At 36.7% G+C, this 27659-nt stretch overlaps 1 protein-coding gene across 1 annotated transcript in view; it reads right to left on the bottom strand.

Moving 5' to 3' along the window:
• LOC138807830 (transmembrane protein 131) overlaps positions 1-26746 on the bottom strand; it is a gene marked incomplete at its 5' end in the record, with an annotated part of 140668 nt that extends 113922 nt beyond the window's left edge. Inside the window, 2 exons of the mRNA XM_069993630.1 lie at positions 12687-12727; positions 26685-26746. Of these exons, the coding sequence (XP_069849731.1) occupies positions 12687-12727; positions 26685-26746 (103 nt within the window). The remainder of the gene's footprint in view (positions 1-12686; positions 12728-26684) is intronic.
• Between the last annotated feature and the right edge of the window lie 913 nt (positions 26747-27659).

Raw genomic sequence — 27659 nt, 5'->3', positions numbered from 1 at the left:
GGTGGCTCAGTGGTAGACGTGCTTGTCTTGCATGCATGAGGCCTACGGTTCCATTCCTCAGCACCACATAAACACAAAAAGCCTTAAGTGGCGCTGTGACTCAAGTGGTATCGCGCTAGCCTTGAGCTGAAGAGCTGAGGGACAGCGCCCAGGTCTAGAGTTCAAGCCCCACGACTGACCAAAAAAAAAAAAAAAGTATTTTCCAAGAAATGGTGTGGTGGCACATGCCTGCAATCCCAGTACGTAGGGGGCAAAGACAGGAAGATTATAAATTGGAAGCCAGCCTAGGCTTCATAGCAAAACCCTGCCTCAAAAAACCTAAAACCCAGCTGGGCGCTGGTGGCTCTGCCTGTAATCCTAGCTCCTCAGGAGGACTGTAGTTCAAAGCCAGTCTAGTCAGGTAAGCCTTAGATTCTTATCTCCAATAAATACCAAAAAGCCATATGATGCTCTGTGGTTCAAGTGGTAGAGTGCTACCATTGAGCAAACAAAGCCCAGGAACAGCATCCTGACCCTGAGTTCAAATTCCAGGATTGGCAACAACAACAACAAAAATCCCCAAAACAAAAAAACCCAAAACAAAAAAACTCCCTAAAAGTCCCCAACTCCAAACAAAAAAATATATTACCCAATCCAAGATTTTGTCTTAGGGATACTTTCTTGGCTATATATACCTTAATTTCCAGCACTTATAACAATAGTATCAACACTACTCTCAATGTAAAACTTTATTGTCTGAAATGCTCTTCCCTAAGATTTTCATATGATAAGCTTATATGCATCAGCTCAAAGAGGCCTTCCCCAACATCCAATCTAAGAAGCAATGAAAGTTTCTCTATCACATACCTCTCTAATTGCTATTTTATTTATTTACTACCTATGGTCTATTTTCTTCATAGAATATATGCTACACCAACCATCAAAGGAGTCTAAACTATGTTGCCAATCCAACCCTGTGGTAGTTCTGAAATATAAGCAGAAACTATGATATTACTTTCTTCAAGAGATAGGATTTAAAAAATGATGGTGTATTACTTCTAAGACTCAATTAAAACAGGCCTTGTGATTCCTCATTGTTCTTTTGGATCACGTGCTCTAGGGGACATTAGCTGCCATATTATAAAAAGGTAAGCAGCTCTAAGGAGAGTTCTACATGTAAAGTAAGGCATTTTAACATCAGCCAACAAGGAATATGTATGTCAGGTAATATGTACATTTCTTTTTGGACAAGGTCACCCTTTCTTTTGATCTCTCCCAGTTTTTCCCTACCATCCCCACCCATAAGTTGTATAGTTCATATTCAACTTATTATCTACTGCATATCACAGCCCTATTTGTTCAGACTTTGTCCCTCATTTCTGTGTCTCCCTTTCCCCACCCCCAAAGACAGATAAATGAACAAACAGAACAAAAAGAAAAGAAAAACTATTCTTTCCATTTTCTGGAGTTAATTTCGATAAATATTTTATATGATCAGATGCACATAGGTATGGTGCTTTTGTGTTCCTCTCCTAAGAGTATTCTCCATTGTCTCATGTGTTGATGCCTAGAGATCTCTATAGTTTATCATGTATTTTAGATCTAGATTCCACATATGAGAGAAAACATGCTGTTTCTCTCTCTTGGGTTACCTTAGTTAACATGATTTGTGTAGATCCATCCATTTCCCTGCAAGTGGCAACATAGTGAAGGCTCCTTCTGTGGTATAGCATGTACTCTAATGGTTATATAAAATGCCAGTGTTTATAAGTATTACATTTTTTGGATCCACTCACATACAGTGGGGCATCTGGGCTGTTTCCATAACTTGGATATTGTGAATCATGCAGCAATGAACATGAATGTGCATGTGTCTTTATGGAATCCTGGCTAGTGATATTCTGGGTTGATGCCCAGGAGTGTTATCATAGAGAAGAGCCATGTTTAGTTTGTTGTTGTTGTTATTTTTTTATGAAGCTCCAGACTGCTGACCAGAGTGGTTGTACTAATTCACAATCCCACCAATAGTTCAATAGGGTTCTTTTCTCCCCATATCCTCGCCAGCATTTATTGTTGTTTGAATTCACAATGTTGGCCAATCCAACTGGGGTGAGATGAAATCTTAGAGTTGTTTTTGATTTGTATTTCCTTTATAGCCAAGGATGATGAGCATCTCTTCATGTGTGTTCTTTTGTAGTTTGTTTGTCTGTTTTGCCATTCTTACCTCTTCTTCTGAGAAGTCTCTCCTTAGCTCCTTTGCCCATTTAGTCATTAGTTTCTTAGCTTTGGGAAGGGTTACTTTCTTGAGCAGTTTGTATATGTGGGATATTAGGCCATTGTCTGATGTGCTGCTGGTAAAGATCTTCCAGTCTGTTGGCTGTCTTTCTAGTTTAGTAACTATGTCCTTTGCTGTGCAGAAACTTTTTATTTTGATGTAGTCCCGTTTGTCAAGTGTCTCTCCTATCTGCTATGCCTCTGGGGCTCTTTTTAAGAAGTTTCTGCCTATGCCTATGAGTTCTAGTGTTTCTCCTACTTCCTTTTGCAATAATTTCAAATTTTCTGGACTGATGTTGAAGTCTTTAATCCACTTTGAGTTGATATTAGTGCATGGTGACAGACAGGAATCCACTTTTAGTTTTCTGTATATGGATGTCCAGTTTTCTCAACATTAATGATTGAAGAGGCTATCTTTTTTTTCTACTGCATATTTTTGGCTCCCCTATCAAATATCAGATAACTGTAAATATATGATTTTAGTTCCACGTCTTCTAGTCTGCTCCGTTGATTTTCGGGTTTATTTTTTGTACCAATACCAAACTGTTTTTGTTATAGCTCTGTAGCAGAGTTTGATACCACTAACACTGCTGTTTTGTTTTTTCCGTCCGACCTGGGCTTTGGCTATTCAAAGTCTTTCATTGTTCCATATGAATTTTTAGATTAATTTCTCTATCTAGATAAAGACTGTCATTGGGATTTTTATGGAGACTGAATTAAATCTGTAGACCATTTTTGACAATATGGCCATTTTCACAATATTAATTCTACCTATCCATGAACATGGAAGGTCTTTTCATTTCTTAATGTTATCTTCTATTTCTTTCTTCAAATTTTTACAGTTTTCACTATAAAGGACAGAGATTTTTTTTTTCTTAATACTACACACTGGCAAGAACAGAAATCAAGTGTCCTCATTCCTAATTAACTAATGATGATGATACCATCCACAAAGGCTGGCTTCATGTCACAAAATATTAGACTAGAACTAGTATCTATTATAGTGGCTCTCAGGTCAAATGAATGGATAGACTTCTATATGCACATCCTCTATCATCTATGGAGAGTATACCTTCTAAAAGAAAACATTTAAATGTACTTGCTAAATATACTTTTTTAAAAATTAGAAAAGCTAGGCTAGGCATCGGTGGCTCACACTTGTAGTCCTAGCTACTCAGGCAGCTGAGATTTGTGAATCATGGTTCAAAACTAACCTAATTAGTAAAGTCTGTGAGAATTTTACCTCCAATTAACCACCAGAAAATTCAAGCAGAGCTGTGACTCAAGTGGTAGAACATCAGCCTTGAGCACAAAAGCTTACCAACAGCATCTAGGACCTGAGTTTAAGTTCAAGGACCAGAATGAATGCGTGTGCCTACGTGCATGTGGGTAACACACATGTACACACACACACAGACCCACACAAAGATAAGCTAGAAGATAGGAGTTAAAAAATATACTGTCTTTATTTTTCATCCATAATCCTAGGTCTGTGAAAGAAACAGCTCCTGCCTTTGTAAAATGTCCTAGAAGCAAGTAGAATCTGGCTTATCCCCAAAGCATATGGCTAAAGAGAGGTAAGGGGAACCAAATAGTAGGCAGACCCAATATCAGTGCCATCCAAGCTACTACCTACAGAATCATGTGAGCAAGTGTTCCAATATAAACTCCCTGAACAAGTTACATTTAGGTTAGGTTTCAGACATCATGTATAGGCAGTATGAGATAGGATAAGGCTGAACCTATTGTCAAAGGATACCATGTAGACTACACAAGTGGAGGATATAGGAACTGAGACTGATGCAGAAATGCCATATGTCTAAAAAAAAAGCATCTATCTCAGTCATCTCTAATGGACAGGGGTGCCCAAAAGAAGAAACCAGTTGGGCCAGTAAATCCAGGAGTAAAGAGACAAATTCTGGTGTCAGAATCCCTTTCACCTTGGCTTGTGGACTGTTTTGATAATGATACCAGGCATCATATAGAGTACATGTGCTTTAAGTATCTTGACCCTTTCAGGCTTACAACACAATTATAATATCCTCTTCAAATATACTGGTTTCTTTCACAAAGTGACTTGCATTTTGTCATGTCTTTAATATATGCTAATAATGACTTCTCAAGTTCTCTCAGTCATGACAACTTTCCTCATACCTCAAGTATCTTCCCTACTTTTCCTTTACGACTATTCCCCTCGACATTTCTTTTTAGGATTTTAATTATTTTTATTAATATACTTTTAACAACAGCACACATTTACAAAGAACGTGAGTGCATTATTTAAAACTGCATTGAAAGAGAATTCAGTATTAGTCTAATTTTTTTCTGAAGCCATGAGGAAAAACTACTTTGGAAATTTTTCAAACTTACAAATTCTTGGAAGCATAACACAGTACAAATGAAAAATGCTAATACTGAACCTAAACCACACTGAAGGAGAACAATATCTTTCATCTAATTTTATAGGAATAATTTCAAATGTAAAGAAAAGATTTCTGGAAAATTATTTTTAAAGTTTTTCATTGTTTATAATTTCTCAATATATATTATATATTATGTTATAATATATAATATATAATCACTAAAAACTTTAATGCTGGACCTGAAATCACATCAAATTGTTGCTGGCTTAATTGTATGTATACACACACACAAAGACATATATAATGGAGATGTATATTTGAAGTTTTTCATTACATAATTTCTGGAATACACAAAATCAACCATACCTTCCCATTCAGGAGCACTGCTCAAACACTGAGTCATACTCCCAAACCACAGTCTCACAAATGACTGGTCAAGTCTTCCTTTGTCATGAACAACAAACAAGGAAGACTTGACTAGTCATTTATAGGACTGGAGAACCCCAACCTAGCAGTATGAACCAATGTTCCATGAATGTTCCTGGTATGGCATAGTGTAATCAACTTTATGTGTCCCAGAAATTATGAGGAAAAACTTCAAATAAAAAAATCTAGAATTTTTCATTTGCTAAGATATTAATCACAATCAACTACAATTCTAAACACTTCAATATAGTGCTCGTCTCTATGAAAATAAAATTAATGTTATATAGCTAAAAAAAAACCTTCAAAACAATGATCCATGGCAAAAGCTATCTATAATCTGCAAATCAAGACTTTCTTGTAGAGCAACTTCTGCAAGTGTTCCAGTTCTAAATTATGAGTAGTTTCAGGAAATTCTCTGGGTTCTGTGTGGTACTTGGAGCATCTTTGGGGTATTGATTACTATTATGCTCATACCAGTTTTTCAGCCTAGTTTCTCCCTCATTAACATTTCTTTTTGTTGTTGTAATTTTTTTCTCCTTCAATTTCTACTTAGGTTTTTCTATCAAGCTTCTGGATAGAAAAATTGTTTTTTTTTCTCTCTTTTTTTTTTTTTTTTGTCAGTCGTGGGGCTTGAACTCTTGACCTGGGTGCTTTCCCTGCGCTCTTCAGCTCAAGGCAAGTGCTCTACTATTTGAACCACAGCACCACTTCTGGTTTTCTAGTGGTTTATTGGAGATAAGAGTCTCAGTTTCCTGCCTGGGCTGGCTTTGAACTGTGATTCTCAGATCTCGGTCTCCTGGGTAGCTAGGATTAGAGGCGTGAGCCACTGGAACCTGGCAAATTGGCTTTTTTGTCTCTTGTTTTTCCTTGTCTATGTTGATATCAGAGCCTTCATAACAATTCCCCCACACTCCCTGACAATGCCAAGTGGTTTCTCGTGTATCATCTCATTTTGTCATCTCTAAGGTGGACAGTATCTAGTTCATTCACTTTTGCCTGCAGATAAGCTCTATTAAAGAATCTGGTTTTCATACATTCGGTTCCTTAGCAATTCTATTATTGTCAGTTTTCTCATCCTGTGACTCCAGTAAGCCTGATTCTGGTACCTCTGTTAATTTAGAAGTGCAAGAAAATTTTAGTCATTGTTCATCACCTCCAGCTGGAACCTTTTATAAACTTTTACGAGTTATTCTTTAAGGTCTGTAGTTGACTTCATACTGCTTGATGGAGGCTCCTTTCATTTCTTCTACATTCTTAAAAAAGTTCTTTTGCTGATTCATCAGATATTTTTCTATATAGCTCGTCGCTTATGACTGAATGTTCTAGAAAGGGTATATTCTTCATGTAGCTGCTTCCTGTTTTGTTGGAGCTGTTCTTGACAGATTAGAATTTTTCTAATAGATATCTTTCTTGGTGCTTCCACTGTCTTTCTGATTAAGTTATCTTTCAATATGGGCAGTTTCTGTTGTTTGCAGCATTTATTTCTGTCTTTAATATTTGTGATTATGTATGACTTCTGGGACATTCAGGAAGCAAGCCCTCAGAACTTACATATTCACATAGATTCTTTGTTCACCTGAGTTGACAGCTAAAGTGAGCCTTTGGATTTTTACCCACATTGTGTCCAGGTTTAAAACGTACTTGGAGTTTTTTCACTTGGGGATGTGTACAACTAAGATTGGTGCCTATATGTCCAAGATCACACATGGCCTTATGCCTATTAGCAGGCCATTTAAATTTCAGTTCTTGCCATTTAATTCACTGCCATTTAAATTCTGTTGGATTAACCCTGGTAGGCAGAAATATCTGGTGCATTATTTCTTGTTGTTGAATCATCGTAAGGGGTTTAGCTTTTTTGATTTTCACATTACCCCTAGAAGCCAAAAGTCCAGTGGCTTGGCTCTAAGGAGTTATGGTGAGATATACATTTTTTATGCCTATTGAACCTCTCAAGCTTAATCTCTTGGGAAGAATTAGCCTTAGCAGGAGCCCAGTGGGTTGACCAGCTACTTTTGGGAGGCTAATGGCTTGATCCATGATCTTGGTACTCTTGGTGGCCTCATCTAGTTCAGCGTCCTCCGCTGAATTAGTTGCAGTAGCCTTATTTTCAATGGATGTGGCCTCAGTTAAAATAGCTCTTAGTTTCCTATGGCAGCCTTGGATCTGGTGGTTCTTGCTTTTACTTTTTGAAAGTTTGAGGCTTGTGTACAATATTAGTGGGAGAGTCAGCCTTGCATCATTTAAGCTCCTTGGCTACATCTCTGGCAGCCAGGTGTTCATGGCTGGATCGTCTGCTCTTTTGGGGATCAGGTCAAAACTTAACTTCTTAGTGATTTTGAGAAGGACCTTCCTAATTTAACATCATCTTCTGATGAACTAGCCTTTGTAGTGGTGTTTCAAACAACTCTGCCCTCAGCTCTTTGAGATCTCACAGTTGTTTTTTTGTTAATATGGTATTTAAGTTTAATACTTTGCATATTCAATATTTGCACATTCAAGGTAATAGGCACTGAGGACACACTGCACTGTTTTACTTCTTTGCCTACAGAATTAAACCTAGCTTTGAATTCAGCATTCCAAAATGGGCAACTCTTTGCCATTTATGATAAATAATGGTCTGGAGTAGTTTAGAGTTCTCTACTGTTTCCAGGCTCCTATTTGCTGGGCAAAATTAAGAAATTCCTCTATTGCATGTTTTCTGTCACTGGTCCTACAATCCTAAAAAATTCTGTCATCAGACTCTCCAATGCCTTGAGGGAGGCTTCTTCCCAAGCCATAACTCATTAAATTCTCTTTCTCTTCCACAAACAGAAGATGTGATCACTGCTGAGGACCAGGAGTCCTCAAACTGACTTCTTAGAGTCTGTGCCACAAAGCTCAGCACATGCTAGCTGGGGTGGGCAGCTCAGGTGATCTAACTCTTGGCTTCATAAGTCCTGCTCCTAGGTCATGATCCCAACAGACTCGGGGGGGGGGGGCTTTCCTACTTTACCCAGGTTGCAAGGACTTCTTAAAAAAAAGAATACAGACCCCAGGTCCTCCTCATTGGAGTCCTACTGGCCCCCTCCCCAAGGAAACTCAAAAGTAGGGATTTGGAGGCCAGAGAAAAGAGCGACTGCCAGTGGGGCAGCTGTGGGCCCAGGCAGGGGCTTAGGACTCAGAAGACAAGAGGCAATGGTAACCCAGTGCAAAGGCCAGAAACTGAAGGGACCTTGGTAGTGTGGATGGCCACAGGCCAGTGCTGTACTCTCTGCCTCAACCCACTCTGCTACTACCCCCACAACTGCCTGCTCAGATTGTTTAGGCTGCTTGGCTGACAAGTCCCCTCTACTTCTTATTTATAATATGTTCTGCTTTGCAAATACCAGTTAGTGGGAAAAATTCAGTAAATATCAGGGGAGTCCACATTTAATGTGAGACTACACAGAGATTAAAACACTGGATTATCAGGCAGAAGACAAAGAATTCTTATTGAATAAGAAACTGTTAAGGGCTGGGAAGGTGGCTCAATGGTAGAGCGCTTGCCTTGCATGCATGAGGCCCTGGGTTCGATTCCTCAGCACCACATAAGCAAAAAGAAAAAAGCTGGAAGTGGCGCTGTGGCTCAAGGGGTAGAGCGCTAGCCTTGAGCTGAAGAGCTAAGGGACAGCGCCCAGGCCCAGAATTCAGGCCCCATGACCGGACTCCCCCCCCCAAAAAAAGAATCTGTTGATTTTAAGTCTCATCTTCTTAATATGCCTAATAAAGGGCTCAACAAGATACTCACTTAGGGTTTTTTGCAATTAGAGCCACCTTATATAATAGTCTTCATCTTCATCAATTTTCAAATCCAAATTCAAACTCTGATAGCTATATAGAATAAGTTTTTCCTTAATTTTTTATTGTTATTAAGGTGATGTACAGCAGGTTTACCATTTCACCATTTCAAAGTCAGGTAAAGAGTACATTTCTTTTTGGACAATGTCACCCCTTCCTTTGCTCTTCCCCTCTTCCATCCCCATCCACAAGTTGTATAGTTCATTCTCAACAGTGTCTACTGAGTACCGCTGCTGCATTTGTTCACCTTACACAGTGTAATTTTTTTTTTTTTGGATGTGGGGCTTGAATTCTGAGCCTGGGCAGTCTCTGAACTCTTCAGCTCAAGGTAAGGACTCTACCACTTGAGCCACAGAGCCACTTCCGGTTTTCTGGTGGTTAATTGGAGATAAGAGTCTCATAGACTTTCCTGCCCCAGCTGGTTTTGAACCTTGATCCTCAGATCTCAGTCTCCTGAATAGCTAGGATTACAGGTGTGAGCCATGATTACAGGTGTAAGCCACTGGCACCTGGACACAGAGTAATTTTCAACACAAAAAAAGATAACAATGTTTGTTGTTATATGAGTACATGTATTTTACATATATTTTCATTAAAATTACTGTTTAAAGAAGAGCTCTAGCAGTGTTTGGACTGTGTACCATGAAGTCATATCTAAAAAGAACTGAGTAAGTGGCTATGTTCTGATTATCATGTGCCACTTGATATCGATACTATACCTGCTTTTCTATGTCATACATACTTTAAAATGACAGAGCATAAGCCATAAAAATAGTTCTTAGTTGGTTGATATGAGGCATAAAATCTAAAATTAGACTTAGATATTGCTACAAGCTGAAGTGTGTCTCTCCGAAGCTTGTATGTTGAAAGGCAGGCACCATCCAATGTAATGGTAGTTGGAGACAGGGCCTTTAGAAGGTAATTTTGTTTAGACAAGGGTTGAGGATAGAATGGATCCTCATGATAGGATCATTGTTCTTATAAGAAGAACCAGCAAAAAGAAGAAGAAGGAGGAGCAGGAAGAGGAGAAGGAGGGAGAGGAGAAGGAGGAAGAGAAAAGAAAGAAGGAGAGGCAGAAGCAGCAGCAGCAGCAGCAAAACAACCACAACCACAACCACCATCACCACCACAACCACCATCACCACCACAACAACAACTAAGAACTCTCTATCTCGGTCAATCTGTCCTTCCTTCTTCCCTTTATCTTCTGTGAGGGCACAGTGAGAAGAGGAAAAGCCAAGAAGTGAGTGAGTCTTTACCAGGAAATTAATTGGCCAAAACTTTGATCATATACTTCCCTGAATAGAAAACTGTAAGCAATGTTTGTAGTATCTATTGTATTTTTAGAGTACCCACTGCAGACTATCATAGGTTTTGGTCCCTAATCAAGTGCCATATTCACAGTAAATTGCATACTAATTTGAAGCTAATGTTTGTCCAACAAACATGTGGCCTTGGTCACACATATGAAATGTGAAATGTGTATTCTAAAATGTTAGTCAGCAAATACTGAATCCGTGATGGTCTCTTCTCTCTATCCCTGCCCCGAATTCTTGCGTACTTAATGTTACTGGGTAACTAAAAGCCTATAACAGGAGTATCATTACAACTTCCAAGGATAGGTCACAAAAGATACAGCTTATTCTTTGGAACAATCACTCTTAATTCTACCCATCATACTGTAAGGAAATCCAAACTAGCCCATGTGAAAAGAACACATAGAGAAGTCTCCAAATAGGCATCCAGGAGACAGCCAACTGAAATCTCAGCTAACAAGCCAGCAACAACATTTAAGTGTTTAGGCCTCTAGCTCCCAGCTACCATGTCATTCCCAGCTTTGGTTTTTCCCTAGCTGAGGCTCCCAATCATCATGAAGCTGAGACAAGCTATCATTGCTGTGCCCTTCCTGAATTTCTGACTTCAGTGCCACCAAGTTCTGAGGTAGTCAGACAAATATAATGAATAATAGTAAAACGTGAGATGAGAACATACCTACTATACAAATATGGAAATTCATTATACTGAGAAAATACATCAATAAAAAGAACAAACTGTACAACAAGGAGAGGGAGTTATTACAGGTATGAAAGGTTCAAAATAGAAAAACATGTTGAATACTGAAGGATTTTCATTGTTACAATGAAAGAAGTTTTAATTGCCTTATTCTTAATCTGGTAATTTGACATTTTTCTCTCAAAACAAAATTTTTGTTGATACAGCCTGCGTTTTGCTGATCTAAAGACATTCTCCAAAGCACTTTATGTATCCAGGCCTATTAAAAAGTCCAAATGGAACTAAGTGATAAAACAAGAGGCAACAGCTTCTTGTATTGCCTCAGCCACTTTCACAGTTACGTGCCTGATTTCATCAGATTATTTATTGATATTTGGGAGAAGTTATACTGGAGACTAAACTCTGGGCTTTGTGAATGCTAGGCAAGTGCTCTACCACTTGAATCTTTAAAGACAAATTTGCTATTCTTTCATTCTAAGAACAGACTGACAGAGTATTTTCCTAAAAACATGAACTATAAAGTAATTGAATTTTTAAGTCTATGAAATGGGTTAATTATCTAACTGCACTAATACATGGCCAGCATACAGAAACTGCAACTATACCACAATGCTGAGATCTGAACTTCTTTAGATCTATGGTTCCAACGGAAGCAATCAGTAAAAGTTGAGGTGAACATAAAACAGCTGTTGGAGCTAGGCATTAGTGACTCACATATGTAATACTATCTACCGAGGAGGCTGAGATCTGAAGACCATGGTTTGAAGCCAGCCAAGGCAGGGAAAGTCTGTGAGACTCTTCTTTCCAATTCACCAGCAAAAAGCCAGAAGTGGTATTGTGGCTCAAGTGACAGAGCACCATCCTTGAGCACCCAGGCCTTGAGCTCAAGCCCTAGTACAAGCACAAATATATATTCAAAAGAATCAGCTGCTGGAGAGACTGGATGTTTAATTTTTTTTAAAAGCCCTTGCTCCCATTAAGTATAAGCAGCAGACATTCACTGACAATGCCAAGGAAATCAGGCCAGTATTTTCCTTTTATCTTTTCTTCTAAAGGACATGAAAAGGAGCCAAAACACCAAAGAACCTGGTGATGGGGAGGCAGAGAAGGTGCCTTCTAATAGTACATGAGGTAAAATCAAATGCTACTAATACAGGTAACCTGTGTTTAAAAGGTTTCTTTGTGTTACAAGGCCAGGTTTCTCATTTCTGAACTTCTCCTCTGGGGAGACCCCCTGGTCAGTTGAGAGTAGCAATGGTCATTCCATAAAAAGCAGAGATGGCCACAAAAGAAGTCACTAAGAAGTTACAAAGCTGATTTTCTTACAAGGCAAGGAGCATTTTTAGTTGTGAATAAACACCCTTTGTAGGTATTTAGGTCACTGGGGGTGGGAGGGTGCCCTTGAAAGGGTTTCTGGGACCTAAGCCCCCTCCTCACTCTTTCTGCTCCCTGGTTGATAGGGCGAGCAATTCTACTCTACCTTGTGCTCCTATGATGTTCTGCCTTGACTCAGACCCAAAACAGTGGGGCCAATATCTATGGACCAAAATGTCCAAACTGTGAGCCAAATAATGTTTTTCACTTTTACAAGTTTTCTTGGGTATTTGTTATAGTAACAGAAAGCTATCACAAGATACCACGTTACACAATTGCATCATGTGCAAATTCAGATTTAAACTTGATTTTCCATACATAACACTAGAAATACTATTTATATGACACATATGACACATACTATTTATATGACACATTTAACAAAAACCTAGGCAGAAAGAAGAAACTGAAAGTATATTTTACTGAGTACATAAGTTTTACCTTTTCTGTTGATATGAACTGAGTCCAAGTGTTGTCTCAGTCTGTAAAATAAAGAAAATACTCAAATCAGATCTTTGTACTTGTCATAAGTATGCAAAATTTTTATCTTGTATCACTTGGATTTTCATGTTTTATCAGATCCCAAAGTAGTATGTAATTCAAGTATGAGAATTTGTAACAAATTTTAAACATACATTAAAGTAACATAAAACAATGTGACCGATGATTGATTAGAAGCTTGCCGATCAACACAAATCCTATCTATGAGGATGATTCCCTTTATTAGTGTGAGGCTCTATGTTCCTATCACTATTCAGTTCTTACTAGCCATGTACAAGGTTCTGGAGGCCTACTAGCTTCTGTACTGTGGAATGTGAGAGTATTTTTAATTTTCATCAAAATGTTTCAATTATATAACTGGTATGCACATGTATATATAGATAAAACAAATATGGTAAAATGTTAATAGCTGTGTCTAAGTGGTAAATGTTTACTTACTGAAATTTGGTACTTTCTGTACTATAAATTTAACTTTTATTATGAAAATTATAGTCATTCCCACAAAGAATAGGTCAAATTATTTGCAAGTTACATAACTGATAAGAAGACATAAAGAATACATATAATTCAAGTACAGGGGAAAAAAAACAGACTTAAGTTTGCAAAGGACTGAATTAGGTATTTGTCTACACATACAAATAGTCAGTAGACACATGAAAAGACGCTTAGCATCTTTAGAGAAATGCATATCAAAGTCACAATAATACCTCTTCACACCTTTTAGAGTGGCTACTTATAAAAATAAAATATAAGTGTTAGCAAGGTGCCAGTAGATCATGCCATTTCCAGATATATGAAATTGTCAATACAGGCAGACAAGCCACAGAAAGCCAAAGAGAAACATAAGTAGCACATGTATCTGTCCTATTACATACAAAATGATTTTTCAGCCTTATGCAGCCTGTGGCCATACATTCCCCACCCCTGGTAGAAGAAACAGAATCCACATGCATTTATGTTAGTGAAAACATAAAATAAAAAAATGATTTTAGGAATAAACTTGCCAATTTCTTACATAGTTAAACATACACCTTGTATATGAACCAATCACTCTACTCCTAGATCTTTGCTCAAGACAAACAAATGCATGTACTCATACAAAGACTTGTATATAAATGTTCACCAAAGCTTCGTATAGCTCAATAATAGATTCTCTTAAATTTCCATCAGCCAGTAAACAGATACATGAATTATGGTATATCCATACACTATAACTCATAAATCCATTCATGAACAAAAAGGATAAAGGCTAGCAAATGATTGTAACATTAATAACTTATGATGAAAAGACCTAATATATAAATACATTTTAAACTCAACAGTGAAAAGACAAAAATGGGAAAACAGTATTATGATTAATGTACGCAAAAAACAAAGATAATTCACTCAACAAAATTAAATGGTCAATAATCATGAAAAAGATAATTATTTCATGAGACAATAACAAAAACAGAAAACAAAATCCTGCCTTGGCTCTCTCTTCCTCCCTTCCTTCCCCATCTCCTCAGAGAATCTGCATCCTACTGGGCCCTATGTATGCTCTGGCACAGCCATGGCTAACCCCTACCACCTACCTCTCTGTAACCACTGAGTGATCTAATTCACTTTTAGGTATTTTAAAGGTTTTTCCTCTGCTGGAGATCATTTGCTAGGTAAGCACTCTCTTAAGGCTAGGCAAGTACTCTCAGCTATCTTAAGTTGTTAACTCCTAACAACTGTATCTACCTCAGGTTTCATCTCTACTCACAATCACATTTACAATAGTCTAGCTCACCTTCTGACTTGGATGACAGACATGACAGATAAAAAATGAACCTGATCAGAAAATCTTGGTATTCCTCTTCTCCAACCTGGTTGTCACACAAACTTTCCAAGTAAATAATATCATTTTTCAAAAGCAAGCAAATAAAGTTAAGAAATCCCTGGATGACCACTGATTGGCAGAGACCTCTGTACTAGATAAATTCACTTGAGAAGTAAGTTTACCGAGACTACTCAAGGCCCTAGATAATTCCTGGGTCATATATTTTGGTATTCCACACAAATCCTATAGTCTTTCAAGAGAAATGTAACTAAATCTGATAAACTTGAAGTTGGTAATTCCCAACTTACTTCAAATTGTCTTCCCACTGTGTCTAATCAGAAGAGACAATTCAGAAGAGACAATTCAGACACCCACAATTCAGACTCCATTCATCTGTGGCAGTAGAACTCTTATCAGGCTCATTGAGCAGTAGGCTGCACATTCCAGACCAATTGAGAGCAAGCGCTATCAGAAAGCATCCTAACTACAAATAGGAATTGCCTGAAAGGAAAACAGAATATTCTTCTAGTAGAGTAGATCTGACTCTGCAAAAATATTTATACACCCACATATGAAGTTTACTTATGAACAAAATACAAATAACAATTTTAGGCCAATAACTTAATGGCTCTCAACTGAAGGCAATTTTGTTCACTAGGAGGTATTTAACTATATCTAGAGGTTTTTAAAAAAACTATTGCTGGATATTGAACCTAGATTCTTGTACATGCAAGGCAAGTAAAACTACCACTGAGCTACGTCCTCATTCCTCTAGAAATACTTTTGGTTGTTACAAGTGAGGTGGAGGGTAGCAGGGGACGCTACTACTAGCATCAAGTGACACTGATAAACACTTAACAATGCACATGACAATCCTCCCTCTACATCTAAACAATGAAACCTGATTCAATACTGCAAATAATGAAAAACACAGCATAAGCTTGACTTTCTAAAGAGATACCACTAACTTTACATTTTCATTTGAAATAGCAATTTTCACTGCCCCTCCTTTTTTCTTAAGACACTGAATGTATATGCAGGATTATATTTACAGGTAAGAAAACTAGGCCTCTGAAAGTTAATCTAAGATCAAATGGTAGAAGTCAGACTTGAAATCTGGTGATCTATTACTACATACATATTATGATTATGTGGCTAATATTAACTTCTTTTAGTTTACATGAGGTAGAGTTGGCCAAATTATTCCTAATAACTTTTAATGTGGTCACAACTATATATGCTATTATTGCTAAACACAAGGCATTTTTAGAAAAAAAAACGCAACTAAACATAATTTATCAGAAAACTGGGTTATGACTCAGTTGTGAACAAGGCACTAAAAGCTTTAAAGTAAGACAGGAGGGCCTGTACCATCTTAGGACTTCTTAAAAACAGGCACATATGGAAGTCAGTGGTACTATGAACTGGGTGACACATGAATGATACTTCTAGTGCAACGCTAAGTAAATATGCTTGAGAAAAGGAACCAAGTTGGTGATCAGACTATGCTTCTTTATTTTTTACAAGGGAATTTCATTTTAACAAGTCTACTTATATAAACAATGCCTCTTGATCACAATCATGCCAAACCATGTTTCTTTGTTTCTTTCATATATAAAATAATGCACCTTCTCCAGAATGGGGTATGAATCAAGAGTAACACTTTTTATTACTTCAATTTGTGACTTTGATTCTCATCAATTTAACCTACTTCATAAGGTTCTCAGAAAATAATCTCATATTGAAAGCAGATAAGACTATATGCACATAGGTATTGTGCCTTTGTGTTCTCCTAAGAGTATCCTCCTTTGGACTCACTATGTATGAATGCCTAGAGACCTGTATAATTTATCATCCCTCAGTGTTTGTTGTGTTTTTTAACCATCCAGTGTATAGATTTATAGGCACATTCTAGCTACCACAAATGAATTCTATGTTTCTCTGGGTCTGTCTTACTTTGCTCAATATAATTTTTTCTGGTACAATATTATTCTTTCTGAAGGATGAGCAGTATTCTATTGTGTATGTATATACCACATTTTCTTGATCCATTCATCGACTAAGGGGCATCTGGGCTGATTTTTCTTGTCTATGGTAAATAATTCTGCAATGAACATGGCGTGCTTCAAGAAATGGAAATGAGGTTTTTTTTTTTTTTTTCTTTGTTGCTGTTTTCATTTTCTTTTCCTTTTGTCTTGATTTTCTTTCATTTGTCTTTGGGAGGGTAAGGAAGCACACAGAAATGATGGAACAAAAGATGAAAAAATGTAGCTGTGGTACTCACTAGACACTATGTTGAAAACGAACAACTTGTGGTTAGGAATGGGAGGGAAAAACTGGGAGAGAGCAAGGGAAGGGGTGACATTGTTCAAACAGAAATGTACTATACTTTTTATCTGACTTCTGTAATTGTAACCTCTCCATATATTACCTTTATAATAACAATTAAAAATGCACAAAAGGAAAAAAAAAGAAAGCAGGTAAGATCTATGAGGCAGGTTTAAGAAATTTTTAGCTCACAAAAGTATTGTCAGACTTTTCTAAAAATTTTGGCTTTCTGTACTTGCCCGGGTATGTATCTTTTTAATATTAACTTTACTGAGAAAACTGTAGGCTCATATGTAGGTTTAAGAAACATCACAGAAACATTTTCCCCCAATGTAACATCTGCAAAAACTATGACACAATATCACAATGAGAATGCTGACACTGATACAATCCACTTATCTTAATCAAATTGCCCTCATTTTACTTGTACTCGATTGTGTGTTTGTGCAAGTATTAGTTCTACATAGTTTTCTCACCTGTGTATGTTCATGTGTCAATAACCACAGTCAAGACACAGAAGAGCTTAAGCATCTCCAGTACCTAGTATACCAGCCTTCTATAGGAATATCTACTTTCCAACTTCTCATGTCCCCAAGCCCTGGCAACCAATGCCCAGCTACTCGTGTGAAGTTTTGCAACTTTAAAACTGTTATGTCATCACTCATATATAATCTTTTGAGGCTGGCTCTTTTTATTTAATCTACTTTGCTAGAAATTCCAGGTTGTTATATCAATAATTAATTCCTTTTTATTACTAAGTAGTATTCCACAGTATGGATGTAACACAGTTTATCCATTCATCTATTGAAAATTATATGGGTTGTTTCCAGTTCTGACCTATTGCAAATAGAGCTTCTGTAAACCTTATTTATTGGTCTTAGGGAAAACATAATTTTTCATTTTTCTGGAAGACTACTTGTGAGTACAATTTTTGGGCCATACTGTAAATGCATGTTTAATTTTCTAAGAATCTCCTAAACTTTTCCAGTGCTACTAGTATGCTCCTAGCATTCATCCCAGTATCTGATACTGACTCTATTTTGTATATGTGGGGATTTAATTTACACTTTTTCTGATTGCTAATAAGGCTGGACAATTTTTTATGTTATTTTAAACACTTACATATTCTCTTCAGTGAAATATGTGTTATATATTCTACAAACTAGGTCCTCTATCATATAAATAGCTTACAGGTTTTTTTTTTTTACTCCAACCTGTATTCTATCCTTATACCATCTTCAAGTAGTCTTTTGTGAAACAAGTTTTAAATTCAATAATATTTGAATTCATTGTCTTGTCTTGCATTCTGAAGATTTTCTCTAAAAGTTTTACTATAGTTTTGTTTTACTTCAAGTCTTTGACCCATTCTGAATTAAGTTTTTGTGTAAAATGAAGTTTATCTATATATACTTAATGCTACTTTAATTTTAACAATTAATTTATTTGGTGAGACTAGGGTTTGAATTCTGGAGCACACACTTGCCAGTACTCTGTCACTTGAGACACGCCTCCAGCCCAATTAATGAAAAGCTGGTTAATTGGGGATAGTCTCAAGACTTTTCTGCCAGGCTGGCTTTGGATTTCCAGCTTCCAGATCTCAGCCTTCTAAGTAACTAGCATTACTGCATATGCTATAATCCTTGGTTCTATTTTGAAACTTTAAAAAACTGTTCTTTGTTCCTCTCTCCTTTTTAAAAAAAAAATTGTGATGAGGTCTTAGTGAGTGGTCTAGAACTCACCGAGTAGCCAGGCTGTGGTCTCAAACTAGTAATCTTTCTTCTGGTTCCCAACTATCGAGATTACAAGTATGTGCCATCATGGCAGAAAGGCTGTTCAAGTAAGCTAAGTGAGCTACTTAATTTTTTAAATTATTAATTTCATAATACAGGGCAGGAAATAGTATAGAGGAAGTAGTATCAAAATAGTGATGAAATAGGGAAAAGATAAGTTTTAAGAAGATTCAGACATTAAAACAAACAGAAAACAATCTTGTGTTCATATAAGCCCTATCTTCCCTAACCAAATAACTTTGGGAAAAATCTTGTGTAAAGCACCATTCTTTGAACTGTAAAGAGCTACATAGATAATAGCCTCTGATAAAGAACTTGTAGTGTTCCATGCATTTCTCTACTCCAGCCATTGGTAATCTACTTTATAAGAAGTGGGAGTTTCGGATAAAATTGTGTTTTATGTTTGTTTTAAAACTGCTTATATACAATAAAAAACTGTGCTTGCAAAGATCACCAATAGGAAATTAATCAAAGAATTAACTTGTATTATATTTGGTTAGTGGGATACAGGAGTTAATTCCTCCTGACCCTAATGTAAAGCACAGTGGTTAATAACTTAGGATTTAGAGTTACATGCTTTGTCTTGAATTACAGTTTTATCATTTACTAGTCACTTATTTGGATACTTAAAAGTCTTTATACTTCAAGCCGGGCGCTGGTGGCTCACGCCTGTAATCCTAGCTACTCAGGAGGCTGAGATCTGAGGATCGCGGTTCAAAGCCAGCCCGGGCAGGAGAAACCGTGAGACTCCTATCTCCAATAAACCACCAGAAAACCGGAAGCAGCACTGTAGCTCAAGTGGTAGAGCGCTCGCCTTGAGCTGAAGAGCTGAGGGACAGTGCCCAGGCCCAGAGTTCAAGCCCCACGACCGACAAAAAAAAAAAAAAAAAAAGTCTTTATACTTCAATCTGTGAAGCAAAATATGTTCATATACCTAATGTACTTAAGAATTTAGAAGAGCTAGGGGTATAGTTCAGTGGTAGAACACTTACATGCCATAGCATTCACCAGGCCCTGCCTGGGTTCAATCCACATCACCATGGGAGAAAAAAATAACCTAGAGGAAGGCCTGGTAGATAGCAATACTGAATAATATAATTGCTTCCCTCCCTCATATTTTCTAAATGTTCTAAAAATTTCTAAAATGTTTCTTTATAATAGAAGTACTTCATTTAAAACAAAAGATGACTACTTATAGGCCTCTGTACAAGCCAAAATGTTTCTCACTTGATAGCTTTTCTGTGATTCAAGCTGGAGTTGTCTGAAGCTTCAAATGTACTGGTTGTCCCATATAGCTCAATCACATGAGGGGAGAGTGATACTGGCTATCATCTGTGGGCTCAGCTGGGACCACTGACCAAAGTTTTGTGTGGTCTCTCCATGTGGTTTATATGAAGATATTATCATTACTGTACTGGTCTTGGGGCTTGAACTGGGAACTTTCCCAGAGCCTTTTTGCTCAAGGCTAGTACCACTTGAGCGGGCTTGTTGGTGTTTAATTAGAGATAGGAATCTTATGGTTTTTTCTGACAAGGCTGACTTTGTTTATTTATTTATATTTTTTTGGGTCCGGTTGTGGGGCCTGAACTCTGGGCCTGGGCACTGTCCCTCAGCTCTTCAGCTCAAGGCTAGCGCTCAACCACATGAGCCACAGCACCAGTTCTGGCTTTTTTCTTTTTGCGTATGTGGTGCTGAGGAATGGAACCCAGGGCCTCATGCATGCAAGGCAAGCACTCTACCACTGAGCCACCTTCCCAGCCCTGACAAGGCTGACTTTGAACCACAATCTTTAGAGCCTAGCCTCCTGAGTAAGTAGTATTACAGTCATGTGCCATTGGCTCCTGGCCTATTAAGATATTATTATTGTGCTACATAGTATATATTCATTTAGTTACACAAATAAAGACTTCTAGTTCTCTCCAAAATAATCTTCAGATATGGTGCGATCCTAAAAAAAACAACAAACCTCCAAGGGGGAGTATATAAAACTAATTTTAAAAAGGTAAGGATACATAAGACATTATTGAAAAACAACAACAAAGTGAGAAGAATGTTCTACCAAAATACTAAAACTTTAAAATTAAACTTCTCATCAGTGTGGTATTCAAATTAAGACAGATAAACCAAGAAAAAAAAGAGCCTAGAAACAGGCACAAATATATAATTGGTTTATGATAAACTGTCTCTAAGAACACTAGGAAAAGAAGAGACTGGGGAATAGCCAGTACAAGATAACTAGAATAACTGAGTATGAAGGAAAGAAAACTTAAGCTCAAATGAACAATAAAAATGATCTCTACTTGAAATTATAGCTGTAACAGCTGTAATTGTGAAATGTAGAACAATAAATTCCAGGTTTAAGAAGATCCTAACAGAGAAGAGTTCTATAATCTCAGGACAGGAAAATTTTCTCTAATAAAGTATAAAATGTATTAAACATAATGAAGAGACCAACAAACTCAATTTCATGAAAATAAAGAATCTTTGTTCATTGGAAGTCACTATTATGAAGTCAAAGGGGGCAATCCTGGGCAGGGGATGTTTAGTGATAGAAAGTTTGACTAATATGTGAAAGGCCCCCAGCACTGCAAATTTGGAGAAAGCAATCTATCAAAATAAGGAATATATTTATTATACATTTAACCACTAAAGAGCTTATGTAACAGAATTAATCTTTTATATTGGTGGAAGTTCAAGGTTCTAAAAAGAGCTTGTATCTAAGTTTTATTAAAAACAAAGCAAAGCAAAAAAACTTGTATAGCTAGGCACTAGCAGCTCACTGCTTGTAACTTCTCAGGAGGCTGAAATTGAAAAGATCTTAGTTCCAGGTTAGTCTGGGCAAAAAAGTTCAAGAAACATTAGCTCAACAGAAACGAAGCTGGGTGGTGTGGTGGCATTCACCTATCATCTTAGCAACAGGAGTAGTGAAAATAGAAGGATCACAGTCTAAGTTGGCTTACACAGAAAGTGAGACTTTATCTCAAAAACAACCAGAGTAAAACTGAAACCACTGAGTCCAAACCACATTGGTACCCAAAATATAACTAAAAAATGGAATAAAAAACAGAGGCAGGCAACATGCATAATGTAAAATACAGTAAACAAATCTTTGCCCTTTAAAGTGGTAAAAGAGGGACACTTGGATTAGAAGTGGGTTAGAAGCCAAACTCATCTCTCTGGAAACTACAGTGTTATCTATTAAAATGGAAGATATACATATTCTATTACACAGTAATTGAAGCTTACTTCAGAAGAAATGTCCATATTCACCAAGAGATAACAAAAGTCAGCATTATTCATAATAGTCTAAGACTAGAAACAACCAAAATTCCACAAGCAGCAGAAATGACCCATAAATTGGGCATATCTATACAATGCAGTACAATTCTGCAATGAAACTGAGTAAGTTAGGCAGAGAATTTTAGAAACATTAATAAGGAGGAAAAGAAGACTTCTTCTCCCCACTAAGTACGAACTATATATACTTCAAGTCATGGATGAAACTATGGTATTTAGAAGTATAAGCTTAGATGGTAATACTATAGGAAAAGGAAATTATCATGAAATATAGGGAATGGCTAACTTTTGGGCTCATATACTGAGAAAGAAGCTGAGTAGGAGCTTCTGAAGGTGCTGGCTTTCTTTAATATTTAAACCAGGTGGTACTTACAATAGGTACTTGCTATACAAAAAAAAAAAACAAAAATAGATTTTATATATTAATTATATAGTAAATATATTTTACAATAAACTCTTTAAAGAAATAATAAGTTAACAATAGTTTTAGATTCTCTTACACTCTTTAAGACTCAATATAGAGTCTTTAATTTAGGTAGTTAAAATTCAATTTACAAAATATATTTTCCTATAGTTTTTAAAGACAAAATTACAAGTAATCTCCATTCATTAATATGATGGAGCTTGTTTCCAACATTTTAGAATTCTGTTTACTACTCTAGTAGGATAGTGACAAAAATACAGTTATCTACCCTTTTTTCCTATATGCATCTCCATTTGTTTGTAGAAAGCTAGATTCAGAAGCCGTTTAATGTTTATAAGCATCTCTCTATAAGGAGATAAATGCTCATAAATGAAAATGCTTATAAATAAGAGTATCTTTTGTAAGAGAATTCCACTTCGTGGTAGAAATTTTTAATTAAAATTTTATAAAATCCCATTTTATAATCTTACAAAGAACAGGTCAGGAAGGAATCATTCTGACGAGTTAGGACTGAATAATGGCTAAGAAAATATTTGCCCAAAGCATCCTGTCATGGCAAATCTTACTTAGATCCCTGAAATGCAGATTTCTCTGGATCCTTATCTATTTTAAGAATCATTTAATTTTTTAAAATATATTCTTTTTTTTTTGTCAGTTGTAGGACTTGAACTCTGGGCCTGGGCGCTGTCCCTCAGCAATTCAGCTCAAGGCAAGTGCTCTACCTCTTGAGCCACAGTGCCACTTCCGGTTTCCTGAGTAGCTTATTTGAGATAAGAGTCTCACAGACTTTCATGCCCAGGCTGGCTTTGAACCATGATCCTCAGATCTCAGCATCCTGAGTAGCTACAGCACTTGGCTTTTTAAAAAAATATATTCTATAAGCCAACCAGGAATGACAATGACTGAAGCACTAATAGATTATGACTTCTAATCCTAACAAATGATAACCCATGGATGCATCTGAGTAAACCACATATGCTTCATTTTATGGACAGAGTCCTAAAACTAGGTGTGGGGACTTATTGGTATTGCATTCCTGCTCTAGCAACTAAATATTATTCAAATTATTTAATTTCTATAACTCTAATTGTATTTATCTCTAAGAATAATATTTTAGCCACTTTTTTAAGAGTCTGATGATTTTTACTGGCTTCTAATCAAATAATCTTGAAATCAGAAAAATTTACTACGAACCAAGCTACACAAAGTTAATATGAATTCAAGATCTGACAAGGAACACCATTAGATAAAATTCGTATTTTCAAAACTCCAAGAGAAGGTCGTTGCTTTTACTCTCTCCTGCTTTGAGAAAACTTCCTGAGAAATGCTACATTACATTCTTCCACTCTAAATATACCACATAAAACCATGAACTGCTTAAGAAATAGTCAAATCCATTGATAAATTATGCTAAAAAAAGAATACCATTATATTAAAAAAACAAAACTATTGTTTCTGGAAAACATTCTTTAATATTGAAATAAGCAATTGATTCAATGAAATAATGCTTCTCACATACAGCTATTTTGGAGGTCCATACTATACTCTTAAAGTAGCACTTCAACATTAGATATTAAGCAGTTTTAGATAAACCAACTGATACCACCTGCCTTTAACACTTCCTCAGTCTAAAACTCTACTCTTGCCATAAAATTCTGAACTCTCAACCAAACCCTAGTCTAAGCATTTGAGACGGTCCAAAGAACATAAGCAAGGGGTTGGGAAGGTGGCTCAGTGGTAGAGCGCTTGCCTTGCGTGCATAAGGCCCTGGGTTCGATTCCTCAGCACCACATAAACAGAAAAAAAAAAAAGCCGGAAGTGGTGCTATGGCTCAAGTGGTAGCGCACTAGCCTTGAGCTGAAGAGCTGAGGGACAACGCCCAGGCCCAGAGCTCAAGCAACACGACTGGACCCCCCCAAAAAAAGAACATAAGGAAAACGTATTCCCGTATACATGTTCTTCCATAGCCAACTCCCTCTGGATGGGACTGGTAAACTTCAGCAAAAATGTGAGTCACACTCCAGAATTTTCAAAATAGACTTGGTGGATTACCAATTTAAAATCTAGTTATCTTGTTCTTAAAGGACAAAGACACTGCCTCAATCCATAAAGAACAAACTATACTTAGGGAATTTTCAGCCAGGCGCTGGTGGCTCACACCTGTAATCCCAGCTACTCCGGAGGCTGAGATCGGAGGATTGTGGCTCAAAGCAAGCCCAGGCAGGAAAGTCCATAAGACTTATCTCCAATTAATCACAGAAAAAGCCTGTTCTAAAGCTGGCCTTGAGCAAAAAGGAGCCCAGGGGTAGCACCCAGGTCGGAGTTCAAGCCCCGGGACTGGCAAAAGAACCCAAAACAAAACAAAACAAAACAAAAAAAAACAGAAGGAATTTTCCAAAATATCACGCTTGATTTACCTGCCCTCAAGATCCTGAAATTGCAGGATAAAGAGAGTGAAACCTTCATTCTATAGATTCTCCAGGTCTCACCTTGAAACAGATTAGAGAACTAGGAAAAAAGGAGTCTAAGGTCATTTTCTAGTAGGAAGGCTATAAAAATATTGAGTTTACTATGTCACATTTCATTTTTATTTGTTTAAAGTATAAATGCCTTGTAGAAACTTTCTGTAGGTAGCATGTAACTCCTGCCTGCTATGTTTATGAACATCTCTTACAAAAGATATGAATGATACAGTTATTTTAAAATTTAGAAGCGGTTTCATCCAGAAGGCAAACTAGTTTCATTACTAGAGAAAAAGAGTTTGAAATCCTATCACCTTTCCTCCCCACTATTTGGCTTAGAATGTAAAATCTAAACATGAAGTTACACTAAAATGCAAACAGAAATCTCATTCTAGGTCCTTAGTAGTAACTATTTTCTATATTGTCTTGATCTATTTTTTCACTTTTTTGCCCTTATGATAAGCTGTAGGAAATCTCTTTTGAATTATTAGTCATTTAGTCACAACTAAGTAAAAAATACAATACCGACAACAACAAAAGAAACAAATGTACTTGGAGTGAGAACACAATGATTCCAGTGCAAATCCCATTCCACAAAGTCATGGGATTTTGGGTACTTCCCTAACCTAAACCTTGATTTCCCTTAGATACAAAATAATATACTGTCATAAAATATTATGTTACCAGACAGCACAGTATTTACAAGATACTGTCATCCTTGGTAATCAATAATGTTAACCATATATCATAAATGTTTGAAAGAAAGGAGGAAACACCTAACAATAAAAATCAGAGGGTTGATCCAGATATCATGGTACACAGTTATAATCTCAACATTTGAGAGACTGAGAGAGGCGGAGGATTGTTAGTTTGAGGCCAGCCTGGTTCTGTGTGTGTGTGTGTGTGTGTGTGTGTGTGTGTGTGTGTGTGTGTGTGTGTGTGTGTGTGTGTGTGTGTGTGTGTGTGTGTGTGTGTGTGTGTGTGTGTGTGTGTGTGTGTGTGTGTGTGTACAGTTATAATTTCAACATTTGAGAGACTGAGAGAGGAGGAGGATTGTTAGTTTGAGGCCAGCCTGGCTCTGTGTGTGTGTGTGTGTGTGTGTGTGTGTGTGTGTGTGTGTGTGTGTGTGTGCAGCCTGGCTGTGTGTGTGTGTGTGTGTGTGTGTGTGTTTGAGGCCAGCCTGGCTCTGTGTGAGTGTGTGTGTGTGTGTGTGTGTGTAAAAAACACAATGTTTCAATCCTCACTCTACCCTCTCCAACAGAGTGTTAGTGAAGATGGCTTTCACTGTCTCTTTCAGCTATTAAATTCTTTTAATTTTTAATTAAGAAGATTGAAGTAAGTTTCATGTTGTTATCTAAACTAAGTCTGACAAAATACTATTAGATTATACTTGTTAATTTTATGCATAACATATTTAAAGATGGAGCATAGGATTGCAAGTGGAAAGAGTACAGAGGTGAAATCTATAAAACTTATTATACATTCTAGAGGAGTTCTCTTCCAGATAAACATTTTGAGAACCAACATGTGAATTTAGTGTTTTCTTCACTGGCTTCCTACTTGACTTCATCTCTACATCCTCAGAACCACAGGCCCATACGCTTCCACCCCTAGACCAATAATCTTCTTATAAGGCTTTAATACAATAAATTTTCTTTATTAAGAAATCTTTAATCTGAAAGGTAATTCACTTAATGAGATTTATATATCATTAATAACTCTACAAAGTTTAAAAAATGTATTTCAGAAAAACCAGTTACTTTAAAATAAAATATAGTAAGATATTACTCAAGGTTTAACATTGAAATGTCTTCAACTTTACAAGAAAATTACCTGTAGTAGCCCTCCATCATCAAAACGCAGGACCTCTATTATGCTCTCCGATTGAATGAATGCTGTGAAGCAAAGATAAGAGATTATCACTGACGGACAGAAACTTGTTTGATTTTAGTACAACATTTTACTTTAAAGTTAATACCATTTTATATTTTTGAGATATATCATTTATAATGCTTTTTTGTATATGTGTTTATCTGAATTGAGGAAGGGAAGGAAAACAACAGAATGGTAAGACAAAGGACAAGTTAGGAACCAATGCAACAGCAATATACACAAGACAATATGTTAGAAATAATCTGTACAACTTGTGGGGGAGGACTGGAAGGGAGGGAAAGTTTAACAAGAAATGTACTTATTACCTTATTTATGTAACTATAACCCCCCTGTACATCACCTTGACCATTTTATATTTTAAAATACATCGTAGTCAGGTACAGTGATATATTCGTATAGTCTTAGTACTCAGGAGGCAAGAGAATCAACAACTCAAGCCAACCTGAACTACATGGAATTTTAAAAAATTACCCACTCCTTCTCATTTTCTCCCTCTCTTCCTCTTTCCCATTTACCTACTTTCTCTCTTGAGAAAAAGAAATACACATAAATATATTCTCTTTGTCTCTTGAGAAAGAGACATATACACAAACACATTGCTTGTTGGGGAATGTCTTAGTGGGAGAGCTCATATTTTTAGTATGTGTGAAGTGAAGCTTTGGGTGCAATCTTTAAACCAAAACAAATAACATACTGCTTCCTTGATGGTGCAGTTAAAGAGGAAAATATGAATAGTATAGAATTTTAGCAGATTTGAAAAGTTATAAATATAACATTTAAATTATATAATATGGTTAATATTAATTTAATGTAACAAAGTAATTACAATAACCTGGCCAACCTACTTTTGCTGTACTATTAGAAATCACAAAATAGAAATATTCAACTCTATGTAGTGATTTATTTTCACTGGTA

This window comes from Dipodomys merriami, unplaced genomic scaffold (genome assembly GCF_024711535.1).
Source record: "Dipodomys merriami isolate MVZ:Mamm:240054 unplaced genomic scaffold, mDipMer1.0.p SCAF_435, whole genome shotgun sequence".
NCBI lineage: Eukaryota > Metazoa > Chordata > Mammalia > Rodentia > Heteromyidae > Dipodomys > Dipodomys merriami.
Note: the sequence above shows the minus strand (reverse complement) of the source record. Positions and strands in the feature narration are given on the sequence as shown.